This window comes from Salpingoeca rosetta (assembly GCF_000188695.1).
Source record: "Salpingoeca rosetta unplaced genomic scaffold supercont1.7, whole genome shotgun sequence".
Taxonomy (NCBI): Eukaryota; class Choanoflagellata; order Craspedida; family Salpingoecidae; genus Salpingoeca; species Salpingoeca rosetta.
The window spans coordinates 1,383,835-1,398,932 of record NW_004754927.1 but is presented as its reverse complement, the minus strand read 5'-3'; the positions used below and the strand labels follow the sequence as shown (position 1 = coordinate 1,398,932).

The 15,098-nt window shown below is 55.7% G+C and overlaps 6 protein-coding genes across 6 annotated transcripts in view; 2 read left to right on the top strand and 4 right to left on the bottom strand.

The window, feature by feature from the left end:
• Positions 1–233: 233 nt before the first annotated feature.
• PTSG_03348 (uncharacterized protein) lies at positions 234–2,459 on the bottom strand. The gene is made up of 3 exons (XM_004995866.1): positions 1,108–2,459; positions 799–903; positions 234–562 (listed from the first exon to the last, which is right to left on the bottom strand). Exons 1-3 carry the CDS (start codon positions 2,395–2,397, stop codon positions 326–328), a joined length of 1,632 nt encoding a protein of 543 aa, XP_004995923.1. The 5' UTR covers positions 2,398–2,459; the 3' UTR covers positions 234–325.
• Positions 2,460–2,574: 115 nt separating this feature from the next.
• Positions 2,575–3,452, top strand: PTSG_03347 (uncharacterized protein; the record flags this gene model as incomplete). Its single annotated transcript, XM_004995865.1, has 4 exons — positions 2,575–2,611; positions 3,124–3,188; positions 3,304–3,384; positions 3,417–3,452. 4 exons carry the CDS (start codon positions 2,575–2,577, stop codon positions 3,450–3,452), a joined length of 219 nt encoding a protein of 72 aa, XP_004995922.1.
• Positions 3,453–3,621: 169 nt separating this feature from the next.
• On the bottom strand, positions 3,622–5,187 carry PTSG_03346 (uncharacterized protein; the record flags this gene model as incomplete). The annotated part of the gene is made up of 4 exons (XM_004995864.1): positions 4,953–5,187; positions 4,466–4,720; positions 4,011–4,141; positions 3,622–3,807 (listed from the first exon to the last, which is right to left on the bottom strand). The coding sequence occupies exons 1-4, from the start codon at positions 5,053–5,055 to the stop codon at positions 3,622–3,624; spliced, it is 675 nt and encodes a 224-aa protein (XP_004995921.1). The 5' UTR covers positions 5,056–5,187.
• A 512-nt stretch (positions 5,188–5,699) lies between these two features.
• On the bottom strand, positions 5,700–7,589 carry PTSG_03345 (uncharacterized protein; the record flags this gene model as incomplete). Its single annotated transcript, XM_004995863.1, has 1 exon — positions 5,700–7,589. The coding sequence occupies one exon, from the start codon at positions 7,587–7,589 to the stop codon at positions 5,700–5,702; it is 1,890 nt and encodes a 629-aa protein (XP_004995920.1).
• A 379-nt stretch (positions 7,590–7,968) lies between these two features.
• Positions 7,969–12,376, top strand: PTSG_03344 (orotidine 5'-monophosphate decarboxylase). The gene is made up of 16 exons (XM_004995862.1): positions 7,969–8,102; positions 8,311–8,462; positions 8,712–8,825; positions 8,973–9,054; positions 9,198–9,303; positions 9,551–9,631; positions 9,738–9,798; positions 10,034–10,101; positions 10,300–10,372; positions 10,522–10,619; positions 10,797–10,929; positions 11,154–11,226; positions 11,374–11,450; positions 11,570–11,635; positions 11,869–11,980; positions 12,150–12,376. Exons 1-16 carry the CDS (start codon positions 8,035–8,037, stop codon positions 12,211–12,213), a joined length of 1,428 nt encoding a protein of 475 aa, XP_004995919.1. The 5' UTR covers positions 7,969–8,034; the 3' UTR covers positions 12,214–12,376.
• The window catches only part of PTSG_03343 (uncharacterized protein), a 6,796-nt gene continuing 4,005 nt past the window's right edge, over positions 12,308–15,098 (bottom strand). The window contains exons 11-15 of the mRNA XM_004995861.1: positions 14,675–15,098; positions 14,251–14,407; positions 13,978–14,098; positions 13,641–13,744; positions 12,308–13,367 (exon numbers count right to left, since the gene is read on the bottom strand). The exon at positions 14,675–15,098 is cut by the window's right edge and continues 244 nt beyond it. Of these exons, the coding sequence (XP_004995918.1) occupies positions 12,592–13,367; positions 13,641–13,744; positions 13,978–14,098; positions 14,251–14,407; positions 14,675–15,098 (1,582 nt within the window). The 3' untranslated portion in view covers positions 12,308–12,591. The remainder of the gene's footprint in view (positions 13,368–13,640; positions 13,745–13,977; positions 14,099–14,250; positions 14,408–14,674) is intronic.

Genomic DNA, 15,098 nt, shown 5'->3' with positions numbered 1-15,098 from the left:
TGTGTGTGTGTGTGTGTGTGTGTGTGTGTGTGTGTGTGTGTGTGTGTGTGTGTGTGTGTGTGTGTGTGTGTGTGTGTGGTGAAACAGGACACACACACACACACACACACACAGAAGGTGCACACGAACATCGATGTGGAATATACAGCAGGTACGGAAGAAGGTACAAGGTGAGGTTTGCCTAGCAACACTGAAATCCACCGAGGAGGAGTAGAACGTGCATGCGGCATGTGTGCGTGTGTGCATAATATGTGCGTGCGTATGCACGTATGTGCTCGTGTGCGTATCAACAGCCCTCCTCCTGTTTCTCTTTTCATCTCTCAGGTCAGGTCCACTTGACGTTCTTGATGATCTCGACGCCGAGGGATGCTGGGTGGAAGGCCTGGTCAACCCACAGCGGATACGACGGCCGGCGCGTGGACGTGTAGAAGACGGACCCGTTGTGCACATACTCCACGACGCTGCGGTGCTTGCTCTCCTGCCGCACGCGAATGGAAAACGTGTCGCCGGGCCGATACGAGATGAACGGGCCAACCTCATCCTCACACTCGCGCGCCGTCGCCTGTGTGTGTGTGTGTGTGTGTGTGTGTGTGTGTGTGTGTGTGTGTGTGTGTGTGTGTGTGTGTGTGTGTGTGTGTGTGTGTGTGTGTGTGTGTGTGTGTGTGTGTGAGGATGAGTCAGTCATATGTGGGCGTGTTGGACGATTACAAACCCCCCCCCCAATCATCAAGCTATGAATCCCCTCCACCCGCTTCCCTAAACAAACACGTACACACGCACACAAAAACATTCACAGACCTTGCCGGAGCCCCTGCAGAAGATGCAAAAGTCAATATCGTTGTAGTGGAGGTCCTTGTCGCCGTGATAGTTGTTCAGCACGTTGCTCAGTCCCACGAAGAACCACTGCACCGCCACAGCAACGCCACCACATCAAGCCAGGACATGCATGTGAACTCGAGCAGGATGTGACAGGACACACAATACACACGCTTCGTGATCTGTCCATTCCGCTGCACACCCACAACACTCACGCACACCCACGCGCACACACACACACAACACTCACACAACACACACACACGCACGCACACGCACACAGAGGCGCACCTCGCTCTGTTGGCAGGGCTGGAAGGTGATGCCCTTGACCTTGCCCTGGCCATTCAAGCACGTGTGGGAGATGCGAATGAACCCTTCGTCCCCTGGCGGCGGCGGTGGCGCTGTGTCGGACCGCATGGGAGATGCGTGTGCCAGCCGCAACCGCGCGTCGTCGCTGTCTGCGGATGTGTTGGCGCCAACACCACCGCTCACCTCATCGTACGCGTGGTGGCCCTTCAGCGACATGAACACGTCTGTGTTTGGGTCGTCGACGACCGTGTCCATCGACACGTTGTTCGCCTGCGCGTAGTACACTGAGGGCGGAGACGACACGCCAATGTTGTCGTAGCCCGTGGCATCTGCAAACGCGCTGCGGTAGGGCGGGCTGGTGGTACCCACGCCGTAGTCGCCCGTGGCGGCATGGCCCAGGTCGTAGCTGACGTTGGGCGTTGCCTCCTGTATTTGCACATCGGCCATGACCTCGAGGTACTCTTCCCTGTCGAGGGCGCGCGGCTGCAGCAAACACGGAAGGTACCGCGGTTTCCCAGACGCAAGCTGGTCTATCAGGTCCGACAGGCACGCGCACGACCTGCACCGCCGGTCCTTCTTCGCGCTCTGCGTGGCCGTCGTCGTGGCATGAATGTACAGCCCGTCCTCATCGTTCTTGATTGGCACGTTCACCAGCGCTCCTTTGTGCAGGAGCGTCAGCATCGCAAAGTCGAGGCCGGAGGACGTGACGACAAATGCGCCGTCCTCCAGGCGATCCGCATTCTCCTCCAGCAACAGCATGGCGTCCTCCTTATCAAACGCCAAGCAGTACCACGGGCTGTCGCGCGCGTCGTCGTCCAGCAGCACGCTCAGGGACCCGAGCACCTTCTTCTTGGGACGCGCGCTCTTGTGCCGGATGGACCGCCACGGGTTTGTGTGTGACGGCGTGAGGGCGGTCATTTCCAGCTTGGGCGCGCTGGGCTCAATCTCCGCGTAATCGGCGTTGACGCGCGAGTAATTGGACACAATGCTGGCATTGGTTTGCGATGGATCCTCTGCTTCTTCCTCTGCGCGCCTTCCTTGCCTGTGTGCCGACCTCTGGTGTTGGTTCTGGGACCGCTGTGTGCTGGACTGCCGCCTTCCATGCCAGCTGTTGCTGCTGCTTCTTGCCGCATCCATTGCACCGTTGTTGTTGTCATTGCTATTGTCGTCATCGAAGGAAATGCCTTTGGAAACGGTGGCGCGGCGGCCAGTTCTCGACGGTGAGCCGTGCTCACTCCTTCCCTTCTTCTTCTTCGATCCGCTGTTTCCCATGCTGCTGGCTGGCTGGGGATGGTGGTGTGAGGAGTGTGGGGGGGGGGGGCGAGTGTGGGGTGTTGTGGTGGAAAGCAAAATGAGTGGGGTGGGTGGTTGTGCTTGGTTGTTGTGGGTGGTGTGTTTGCTGAAAAGTGTTAATCATATTGCAACTTCTCTACACCCGCATCGCCCACCATGCACGGCTTCCACGTGTTGAGGCTCAACGTGCCAGGTGTGTGTGTGTGTGTGTGTGTGTGTGTGTGTGTGTGTGTGTGTGTGTGTGTGTGTGTGTGTGTGTGTGTGTGTGTGTCTGTGTGTGTGTGTGTGTGTGTCTGTGTGTGTGCGTGTGTGTCTGTGTGTCTGTGTGTGTCTGTGTGTGTCTGTATGTGTCTGTATGTCTGTATCCGTGTCTGTGTGTGTCTGTGTGTGTCTGTATGTCTGTATCCGTGTCTGTGTGTCTGTGTGTGTCTGTATGTCTGTATCCGTGTCTGTGTGTCTGTGTTTGCATGTGTGTCTGTGTCTCCGTGCGTGTGTCTCCGTCTGTATGTCTGTGTGTGTTTGTGTGTGTTTTCGTGTCAATATCCACATTCCACTCCCCCACTCCTTCCACCACCACCCCCACTCCTTCCACCCCTGCCTAAACCCTCCCCCCAAGCCCCTCCCACTCGCCCTTACAACAAACTCACCTGCCTCCTTGCACATCTTCTCCGTCCCGCCCCCCCCCCCACCTCACCCCACTTGCAGTGCCTGGCAGCATTGTGCACAACGATGAGACGAAGAAGTCTGCGATCCATTCGTTGTACATCAAGGTGCTGTGAGCGATCCGTTGCAACGTGCCTGCCTGATCTCCTCTACATTCTCTCATTCATTCAGTCCACTAACACGGCCCATGCTCACCCTCTCCCAACCTATTGTTCCCAACAGGAACATGTGCTGAAGAAGCCCGTGGCGGAGCTTCCTGCGAAGCGAACCCTCTTTGTGCTGAACCTCCCCGTCTCCGCAGAGGTGCGCGTGCAATTTCATCATGCTGGTGGTAGGCGTGTGGCTCGCACACTCTGCACCGTCCGTTCTGACCCACGCACGTTAACGCAGCACATGCACCACACACACACACACACACACACACACACACACACACACACACACACACACACACACACACACACACACACACACACACACACACACACACACACACACACACACACACACACACACACACACACACACACGCATCAACGTTCACATAAACATGCGAAACACGCAACGACATACACACATTTTGCAAATGTCGACAAAGTTTGTGAAGCCTGTGCGCTTGACGCCAAGGCGGACGACGTTTGGTGGCGCAATAACAAACTGCTTCTTCTCGCCGCCAGCGAGCTCGGGGTTCTTGGCGCGCATGATGGAGAACACGTTGTCCAACAGCTGTCACCACACACAAGCGCACGTGTGTGAGAGGGAAAGAGGGAGAGTGTGCGTGTGTGTGTATGTGTGTGTGTGAGCATGTGTGAGAGAGTGTGTGCGTGTGTGCGTGTGTGTGTGCGAGTGCACGCGTGCGTGCGTCACCGTGATGAAATGAAATGCAAACACCCATGTGCATGCGTGCATGCATGCTGCCCGTGTCGCACCTCCTCGTATGTGTGCTTGATGTCGCCCTCGTCCATGTCCTGCTCTGCTGTGCCGACTTCCTTCAGTGTCAACTTCTTGCTCGTCTTCTTCTTCTTCTTGCGAGACATGTCAAAGCTGAGCGCCCCAAGCTCTGTACACCAAAGAACGAGAGCATGTCAGAGGAGAGAGCAGTATGCAGAGTGAGGGAGAGCTGAGATACCAGTGCACCAGCTCGGACATGGGCACGGACATGGGCAGGGGCACAAACATACACACGAACACGCACGATAGATGAAAGACGGGGACATGACACAAGGAGCACGTAGCACAAGACGCACACGTGCACAAAAACAAACGAATACGTAGACAGGCACACCCGTGAACACACATCACATCCACACACACACACACACACACACACACACACACACACACACACACACACACATGTGCGCACATACACACACGTACGCACCGTCTGCAATGTCGTCTGCCTTGCGCTTGTTCTTGAGGAACTTTGACCAGTCGATATCGCCCGTGGACAGGAGCTGCACGTACTTGTCCCCGGAGATGTCCTCCAAATCGGAGGGCTTCATGGTAACATCCTTGACAACTGTCTTCTTCGGTGGCGCCTGCTCGGATGCGGCGGCCTGCTCCTCCTCAGCAGCAGGGGCGGCCTCCTTGGGCGTCTCTGTCACCGCCGCATCTGTGCTGGACGCTGCGTTCAGGTCTGTGTTGAATAGTTGTGGTGTGATGTGAGCGTTGGAAAATGAGAGAATGAAGGTACAGCACAATGCAGCACTTTGCTGAAATGAAAAGCAACGGACAGTAGTGACGCACACCCCCTGTAGCATACAACGCGACACACACACACACACGCCACACGCGACACACCATGCACGACACACCATGCACGACACACCATGCACGACACACACCACAATGCACGCATGCAAGCAAACCTTTGTCTTCGAGGGAAACAAGCTTCTTCTTTTTGCGCTTCTTCTTCATGGAAGGGTCAAACGCAAACGTGTCAACGTCGTCCATCTTCGTGGGATCACTCATGACCGGCTGTCTGTCTGTCTGCTTTGGTGTGCTTTGACTGCGGCTGGTGGGGTGTTGATGGGTGTGTTCGCTCTCTGGTTCGCCTTCACGTGTGTGGAAATCGGTGTTGAAGAAAATTGTCGAATGTTTCCCACCATTCATCGAACGTAACTGCGCGGGAAGGGATGCTTTGTAGAAGTCACAGGTTCAAGTCCATCACAGCAAGCGCATCGCGGATTTTTTTTTTGGCGCAACACACTCGCTCTGCAAAGAAAGAAAGAAAGAAAGAAAGGACACTGCCTGCAGGCACGCACACGTGTCCAACTCAAGGTCAAACGTAGCGTGCACACGTAGCGTGCGCATGCGAGGCAGCGTGACCGCGTATGTACAAGAGATATGAGATAACAACAACGGCAGCTATGCACAGCAAGACACCAAGACAGCACAATCCCACGATCCGTGGCACACACACACACACACTCGCACACACACACACACACACACACACACACACACACACACACACACACACACACACACACACACACACACACACACACACACACACACACACACACACACTCGCACACACAGCACGCGCATGGTCACGTAGACAACGTGGCAACATTGGAAAAAGACAATACTGCAGAGACGACGCAACACCACTAAGCAAAGACGGCGTTGTGAACCGCGTTGAAGATGGCATCGAGCAAAGAAGAAGAGGCAGCCACAGATTCATCAAAGACGACACTTGCATCAAACATGTCAAAGGCGTCGTCCCACGCCGCCACATCAGGCAGCGCCTGCAGCGCCTGTAGCGCTTGAATGGACGAGGGCATCGCCTCGCTCAGCGCAAACAGCACCTGCGTCATGTTCAGCGTGTAGGCCACGCCAGACAGGAGGATGGTCGAAGACAACACGCCCAGCGCCGCCAACTCTGCGCGCCTGGCCTGGATCCAGATGTACGCAATGTTCCACAGCTCATTCTGCTCCCAGCGACGGCGAAACTCGGCGTGCTGCCTCTGTATCGTCACCTCGATGTACGGATGTATGCGGGCGAGCACCGCCGGCAGGTGGGCCTCCAAGGGCTCCACCTCTGCCAGCGGCTTTGACATGAGCAGCGCCAGCCAGTCGTCATCGCTGCGCGGCGCATCATCTTTGCCCGCATGCGACGTTGCTGGTGCTGCTGATGTGGTTGGTGTTGCTGTTGCTGCTGTTGTTCCTACTGCTTTTGTTGCTGTTGCTGTTGGTGTGTCGGGAAAGTCATCTTGCAAGATGTCGGGGTCTGTCTCACGAAGCAGGCACATGGCGTTCCAGTACCCGAGGTAGAAGATGAGGCGGCAGATGGGCAGCGGTGGCGGACGCGCGCACCACATGTAATGCAGGTCTATGGAAGGCGTGAGCACACGCTTGTCACCTTCAGCGGCACACCCGCAACCACAGGTCGGGTGCCACGCCACCAGCAGCGTTTTGCTGTCATCAATGTCCTCATCGGCCTCTGCCACATGGCTGCCACCGTCGTCAGCACCCTTGTCGTCGCGCTGGTCTTTCTTGAGCGGGCGTGTTTCTTGACTCGTTTCTTGGCCCTGTGTTGATGATGCAATGTCTCCACTGTGCGTGTCCTGTTGTTGCTGCTGCTCTTGTTGTTGGTGTTGGTCATCTTGTTGTTGTTGTTGTTGTTGTTGTTGTTGTTGTTGTTGTTGTTGTTGTTGTTGTTGTTGTTGTTGTTGTTGTTGTTGCTCGTCTTGTTGCTGTTGTTGTTGTTGTTGCTCTTCTTGTTGCTCGTCTTGTTGCTGATGTTGCAGGATGGCCATGTACGCCAGCAAGGCCGAGTATGAGAACCACGATGCACGCCCATTTGCATCTGCTGCAGTGGGCGGTGGCACGGAACCAGCACCACCCTTGGTCGTCGTGCCAGCCACTTCTTGCTTCTGCTGGCTCTGCTGTCGCTTGGCGCGTCTGGCGGCTGCCACGCGCTCGGGCTTCGGATGAGGGTCTGTCAGCACCCCGTCCAGAAACTGCCCCACGTGGCCCTGGATGCTGCGCGGGAGCAGGCCCGAGATGAACGGGAGGTGCGCTGACGCCATCAGCGTTTCTTTGAACTGCTGCACGCTCTCGAACGTGCTAAAGTACTCGGGCACAAGACGCGTCAGGTCCCATTTCGAGCAGGACACATGCAGCCGAGAGCTGCATTTGGTGTGGGCGTCCTCCGGGCACAGGCTGTCCAAGGTGTTCTCCAGTAGCGGGCCAATGCGCGCAGAGTCCTCCGCCACAGCCTCGCAGTGCGAGATCATGCTGTCTGCGGATGCGTAAGGTGACAGCCCCACCAAGGCGTTGGCGCCCACCAGCGCCCCTGCAGACGCCCCGTAGAAGACTGTCTCCGACGTGTCTGTGAACCGCTCCAAGCACGCCATCACTCCAAAGTGGTACGCCGACATGATCCCGGACGCGTTGTAGCTCACGTGCTTGAACCGCTTCCGCCGCTGTTGCGGAAGCGCACACGCCGGTGGCGGGGCTGACGTAGAGGAGGAAGGAGAAGAACAAGGTCGAGACATGGCCTGCGTCTCTGTCTAACGCTGTTCATGTGATGATGTGATGATGATGATATGAGGTCGTCTTGTTCTTTGCTGTGGGTGGTGTGATCTGTGGGGGTGGTCTGTGGGAAATGAAGGCTGATGGTGATGGTGATGGTGATGGTGAATGCAAGAGGGGCAGGAGAAGCGGGAGGCAGAGAGGGAGGGAGGAATGTGTGTTTGTGTTTGTGGTGTGGTGTGTTGTTTGTGTTTGGATTTGCGAGCGGCAACAACAACGACGGACGAAGGAAGAAGAACGAAAAACGTAGAAAAGGTCGAAAATCAATTAAAGTCATGGCGAATATTCGTGGTCTGCCTTGTGCCATGGGCTGTCCTCCCTCGTCGTCCTATAAATAGCACATCACCACACTGCCGCACTGCACGTTGACCAACCACCACCAACCAACAAACCAACCAACCACCAACCATGGACGAGGAAGCAAGGAAGGCGCTTGTGCTTCGGCTGTTTGACATTGGGGCCGTCAAGTTTGGCACGTGAGTGAGCCAGTCAAAGTGGCATGAGTGGTAGTGTGTGCCATCTTTACCCAAGCGCCAGTCAAACCAGCCCCTGCTTGTCTGTGATTTGCTCCTCCTCCTGCTTCTTTGTTCACCTGTTGCTTACACAGACACGTGCACTGCCACACTGATTCACTGCCACACTGGTTCACTGCCACACTGGTTCACTGCTGCTGCGCGACTGCAGGTTCACGCTGAAGAGTGGCATCGAGTCGCCCGTGTATGTGGACTTGCGGGTGCTCGTCTCCCACCCTGATGTGCTGGACCAAGTTGCCAACGCTCTTCTGTCTGCCGTCTCCTCCGTCGAATATGACACCCTGTGTGGCGTCCCATACACAGGTGCGTGCGTGCGTGTGTGTGTGTGTGTTGAGGTATTGCATGAGGGGGGGGGGGTATTTCCCTTCCATCGATGGTCTTTCCCTTCCATCCACGTGTACTCGCAACTCGCATCGCGCTCTGTCGCTGTTGTCTGTGATGTATACTTGTGTACTTGTCTGTTGATCTCTTCTGTTGATCTTAGCTGCTGATCTTGGCTGCGTGTGACCATGCGTACTGCTCACGTGTACTGGATGGTATAACTTTGCTCAGCGCTTCCATTTGCGACACTGATGTCCTCAAAGACGGGCAAGCCCATGCTTATGAGGAGAAAGGAGGTGAAGGCATACGGCACGAAGAAGATGATCGAAGGCGTCATCACACCTGGTGCGTGCATATGTGTGTGTGTGTGTGCGTGTACGTGTACGTGTATGTGTAATGGCCGTCTGTGTAGAGTTGCTTCATGTCTCGGAGGAACGGAGTGCTCAAACAAAGCTGTCGCGCGTGCGCTTTTGTGCACCAATACCGCAACAGGACAACGGTGTTTGATCGTGGAAGACCTTGTGACGTCTGGCCTGAGCGTCTTTGAGACCGTGGAGCCATTGGAGCGCGAACAGTACGTCATATCAGTCATGCCTTGTCATGTCACGTGTGCATGTGATCCTGTGCCCGTATGTTGCAATGCATGCGCAGTTGTGTCGCATGCAGTGATCAAGAATCTTTGATTCACTTTGCCTGCTTGCTATGCCAACGCCTTAGGTTGATTGTGAACGACGTTGTGGTGCTGCTGGACCGTGGTCAAGGCGGCCGCAAGAACATCGAAACACGCGGCAAGAACCTCCGCTCCGTCCTCACACTCGCCCAGGTCGGCCAACGTTTACGTGCGTGTGTGTCTGTGTGTCTGTATGTCTGTGTGTCTGTGTGTCTGTGTGTCTGTGTGTCTGTCTGTGTCTGTGTGTTTAAGGAAACTTGTGAATATGAGTAAGGCTGTGCGCATACGTGTGCATGTGTGCGCATGGCCGTTTGTTTTCTGCTGTTGCAGCAAACTACCCCCAGCTCACCTCATCACCTCTCTTCCCTCACTTGGTCCGCACGTGACCACACGTGCGCAGGTGCTTGATGTGCTGGTTGCAGCAGGCAAGGTTGACACGGTCACTGCTGACCGCGTCACAGCGTTCATCCGTGACAACCAGGTGCATGTGCACATATGCATGGTTGTTGTCTGTGTTGTGTGTTGTGTGTTGTTGCAGTTGTGCAACGTGCCAACGTCACACTGATGTCGATGCACACCAACTGCAGGTGACGGTGACGGACAAGCTGGAGGCACAGGTGCTGCCGACGAAAAAGGCAAAACTCCAACGTATGTTGCAGCTGCCATGCATGCAGGCAGCGTTGACGCAACCACCCATTTGTGACTGTAGCTGATTTGATGCCACTGCACTGGCTTGTGATTACTTTCACTTCTGCCCACACCTTCCGCTCTCGGTCTTTCTCCACAACAATGGCTTGTGATTACTTTCACTTCTGCCCACACCTTCCGCTCTCGGTCTTTCTCCACAACAATGGCTGACCACTTTGCCTTGCTGTGCTTGCAGGCACGCCCTTTGAAGACCGGGCGAAGCTGTGCAAGAACGCCGTTGGTGTTGCCCTCTTCTCTCTCATGGTGCGCAACTATCGGTTGCTCTGGAACCTGTATGCTTGTGTCTGTCCGTCCGTCTGTCCGTCCGTCTGTCTGTCTGTCTCTGTCTGTCTGTTTGGCTATCCGTCTCTGTGTGCGTGTGTGTGTGAAACGAATGGTGTACTGCACCCACACCTCACACTAACCCTCGTTCACACCGCGGGCGTTTGCATGTGTGTTCAGGCACGAAAGAAGACGAACTTGTGCGTCGCTGCCGATGTCGTCGAGGCAAAAGCCCTTCTCGACCTCGCAGACGGTATACATGTGCACGCACGCGCGCGTCAATGGCGACACATGGGCTGCTGGTTGCAAATGTTCATAGCCCATCCATACGCGCACGCCCTCCACCATCATCTTCACGCTGATACATTCACATACATGCGCCTGTGTCCTCGCCGTGCGCAGCTGTTGGCCCCCAGATTTGTGTCCTGAAAACGCACTGCGATATTGTGCGCGATTGGACGGACGAAACCGGAACACAACTCCGATTCCTCGCAGACAAGGTTGGATTGGATTGATCTGTGTGGCTGTATATGTGTGTGTGTGTGTATGCGTGTGTGTGTGTCTGCGTGCGTGCGTGCATGTTTGTGAGTGATCGTGTCTGTTTCTATGTGTCCTGTGCTTTCAGTTGCACTTCGCCCTCACACCACATCTCCGCCATCAATTCACATTCCCCACAGCACGATTTCCTCATCTTTGAGGATCGCAAGTTTGCGGACATTGGCAACACCGTTGTGCAGCAGTGCAGTGGCGGCGTTCACCGCATTGCGTCATGGGCTCATTTCACAAACGCGCATGCACTTCCAGGCGACGGTGAGGCCTCACATGCATCCGCACCATCGTGTGTTTTTGTTTGTGTGGTTGCATGCGTGTGTGTGTTTTTGTTTGTGTGCATGTTTGTGTGTGCATGTCTGTGTGTGGTTGTGCATGTGTGTGCGTGTATTCGTGTGTGGTTGTTTCCGTATTTCTATGTGTGAACGTGCATGTCATCCTCACCTCCTCACAACCACCACCACCATCACCACCACCACCATTAGGAATCGTGGACGGATTGCGGACGGCGGCCGGCGTTGAGAATCACGGTCTCCTCCTCCTCGCACAAATGAGCAGGTGCTGAACACAACGTTATGCGCTGTGTCACGCTGTTACTGTTTGTCTGTACCCACCGCTCACTATGTGAGCTCTCACATGACGCCCTGAACACATCATCATCATCATCATCATCACCATCACGATTCTCGCCATCACCATCGCCAGTGCCGGCAACCTCCTGAACAAAGAGTACACATCCGCGTGCGTCGAAATGGCAAAACGCCACACCGACTTCGTCTTCGGTGTGTGTGTGTGTGTGTGTGTCTGTCTGTCTGTCTGTCTGTGTGTGTGCATGCATGTGACTGGCTGCACGTGCGTTGTGTAATCGTTGCTCACGAGCAATTCGAATTGTCGACTCCAGGCTTCATTTCCCAAGAGCGCGTGATTGAGGGCTCTGAGGGCGATGCATTCGTCTACATGACGCCAGGTGGGCCGACTCGAAGGCAGCATAAATGACACACAACACACACACACACACACACACACACACACACACACACACACACACACACAACACACACACAACCACAAACAAACCACAAACTAACACAACCACATGCACAAACACAACCGCCTACATTCACATGCACAAACATTCACGTGCACATGACACCGTTTCGCTCACCCCAACCGTGCAAACGCACACACCGCCCACACCAGGCGTGAAGCTGAGCCAGGAGGGTGATGGACTTGGGCAGCAGTACAACACGCCCACAGCGGTGATTGCAGATCGCAACAGCGATATCATCATCGTTGGCCGCGGCATCTACAAGTGAGTAGTCGTGATCGTCGTGGTCCTGGTCTTAATAGTTGCTGGTTGATCGATACGCTGGTTGCAGTTGATGGTGCGTGCATCTGGATCCAGCCCTCGCCCCCCCCCCTCTCTCTCTCTCTCGTTGTTGGCAACAGCAGGCTCACGTGGACACGTGCTTTGGTTTCAGGTCCGACAACCCCGCGGCCACTGCCGCCATCTACCGCAAGCAGGCCTGGGACGCACTCGCATAGCCAACACGCTGTGTGTGCGTGTGTGCGTCGTGAACTCGTGTGGATTTTTCTCTCTGCCTCTCTGTCTTGTCTGTCCCCCGTGCGCCCTGTTGCTTTTGGCTTGTTGCGTTCATTTTGGCCCGGGTACACCGAGCGAAACAGCAAATTAGTCGAAGAAAACACAACTGTAAGCACGCGCAGTATCATCACAGTGTACCCAAGCGTTGCAGATCCCAAACAAAACAACTGCTGTGCATGACGCAACAAGCATCACAGCAACAGCCAACATATGTAGCTGTAACAGCAACAATCGCCGCAGGGCAGCATCACCGCCACCGCAGCAGTCACTCTCCGAACATACAAACAATCACGCAGGAGGAAGAGGAAGGACGTGTGTGTTTAACTGTCCCCATGACTGGTGTCGGTGTGTAACGCGTCCATCTCTGCTGCAAAGACGCGTGCTTCATCAGCGAGTGTCTGCAGGGCGTCCGCAATCCTCCACATGGCGCTTTGTGTCTTGGCGTTGAGTGGAAGCCCGGTCCGCAACTCCTCCAGGTGGCGCGACCACGACACAATCGGGGCACGCGCGCCGTGGTGGTGACTCATCTCCTCTCCCATGAACACGTGGTACACCACCAGCACCAACAGCGTCCACACCAGCAGGGAGAGCACCGTGATGCGGTGGCGTCGCCACAGTCGCAGGAGCGTGCGCATGTCGTAGCGAAGCGAGCGTGTGTTGGGCACAATCCCCCACTGCTTCAGCTGCGTCAGCACCCACCCATCCGCGCCTGCGAGCGCTGCGCGTCCCTCTGGCGTGTCATCGTCGGCGCTGGCCTCAGTCTCGCTGCTGCCCGTGTCATCTTCATCAGACAGGCCAGCACCGGTCCCTTCCACCTCGCTAGCACTGCCCTCATCCCCACTCTCGTCTTCTTCTTCTTCCTCTTCCCCTTCCTCTGCATCACTTCCTTCTTCTCCTTCTCCTGCTTCACCTTCATCGCCAACAACGCCAGCCTCAAGTGCGCTGCGAGCGTCGCCGTCACCGCCCTCCAGCGCGTCGGTGGACCTTCCCAATTGGGAAAGCGCATCCTCCCCGCGCATTGACGTTGCTCGACTGAGATTGCGCGATGACGCCGCGGTGGAGCTCTCCGCACCAGTGATGGCCGCCTTTGCATACTCTGCAATTGGAACAAGGGGACAAGAGTGAAACGAAAAAGGGGGGGGGGAGGTGAAACGACAGGTGGTGAGGACAACGTGAAATGAAAGGTGGTAAGGAGAAGGTGAAGCGAAAGCGTGTGTGTGTGTGTGTGTGTGTGTGTGTGTGTGTGTGGTGTGTGGTGTGTGTGGGTGTGTGTGTGTGTGTGTGTGTGTGTGTGGGTGTGTGTTTGTAAACTTGGATACAACCACTCAACGCCAACAACACGTCCATCGCCCGTATGTGGAGTTCTTACTGAGCAGCAGCTGTCGGACGAGGCCGTAGTGTCTCTTGAGACCCGACGAGCTGTTGGAGTCGATGAGCTGGCGCGTGATCGCCCACGGCCGCTTCTTCCGGTAGCTGACGATGATGGTGGTGGTGGTGGTGGTGGTGGTGATGGTGATGATGATGATGATGATGATGATGATGATGATGATGATGATGATGGTGAGGTGCGGCTCAGGCTTTGAGTGCAAGGACAGCATGAGTACGAAAGCACATGCATCGGACATATGCACGGCCACAACTACACACACACACGCACACACGCACACATGCACACGCACACAGCCACAACAGCCCGAACAACTCACTGGGTCTCTGTGCAGACTCTGACGCGGCACAGGTTTGCAGCGACGCGGGAAATGATGGTTCGCGTCTTGGTGTAGAAGTTGTCGCCGTAAGGGACGTGCGGCGTAAATACATCCGCATCCACTGCACGCACATCACACGCACCAATGGGGAGAGTGTGAGACGATGTTCATGGCGCGTTGCGGTACAATGGACGCACACACACACACACACACACACACACACACACACACACACACACACACACACACACACAACACTGCAGAGTGGCGCACCAATCCAGTACTGGCCCGGGACATGTGGGACAGGCTCGACCTGACGCTCCTCGCCACGGGTGGTGCTCGGACCAAAGCTGTAGTCAAGCTGCAGCGTGTACGACAAATCCCGCACGCGCTTGCCGTCCTCGCCAACCGCCCACTCCCCAATCTCAACCTGGGCAGGAGAAAGAGAGAGTGTGTGTGAGTGAGAGAGTGGGTGAGTGAGTGAGTGAGTGAGTGAGTGAGTGAGTGAGAGGGAGATTGTGAGAGGAGAGTGGGTGAGTGGGTGAGTGTGTGTGCGTGTGTGTGTGATGCATAAGAGAGCCAGCGTTTCTGTGAGTACGCAAGAAATACACTGCTTCAAATTAAATCACAGTCCAACGCACATATACAGCACCCCCAAACAATCCCCCTCCCCTCCCCCTCCCGTGTGTGAACGCACGTTGGTAGTTCCGCGCTTCTTGTAGAGCTCCTTGAACATGCGCGAGTATGTGAACATGAAGCGGGCAGCCGTCTCGACAGAGCACGGCAACTCAACGTCCATAAATATGTTTCCAAAGTCGCACTGCAGCGGGGGCGGGATGTTGTGCTGGGCCGCAATGTCGCCGCCTTCGGACGGCGTGAACGAGGATGTGCGGGAATGGCGGATCTTACGGCCCTTTCGTGTCTTTCCTGCACTGCTGCCTTTGCTGGTGCTCCCCTTGCCACTGCTCTTCCTCCTGCGTTCGCTGTGCTTCCTGTCCCTTCTTCCTTCGCCCCCCTCTGCCGCTGCTGTTGTGGCTGTGGATGGGTGCTCGTCATTGGTGCCAACAGCAGCACTGCCGCTGCTCGCACGGCTCCGGGCCACGTTCACCTCCACCGCCTCG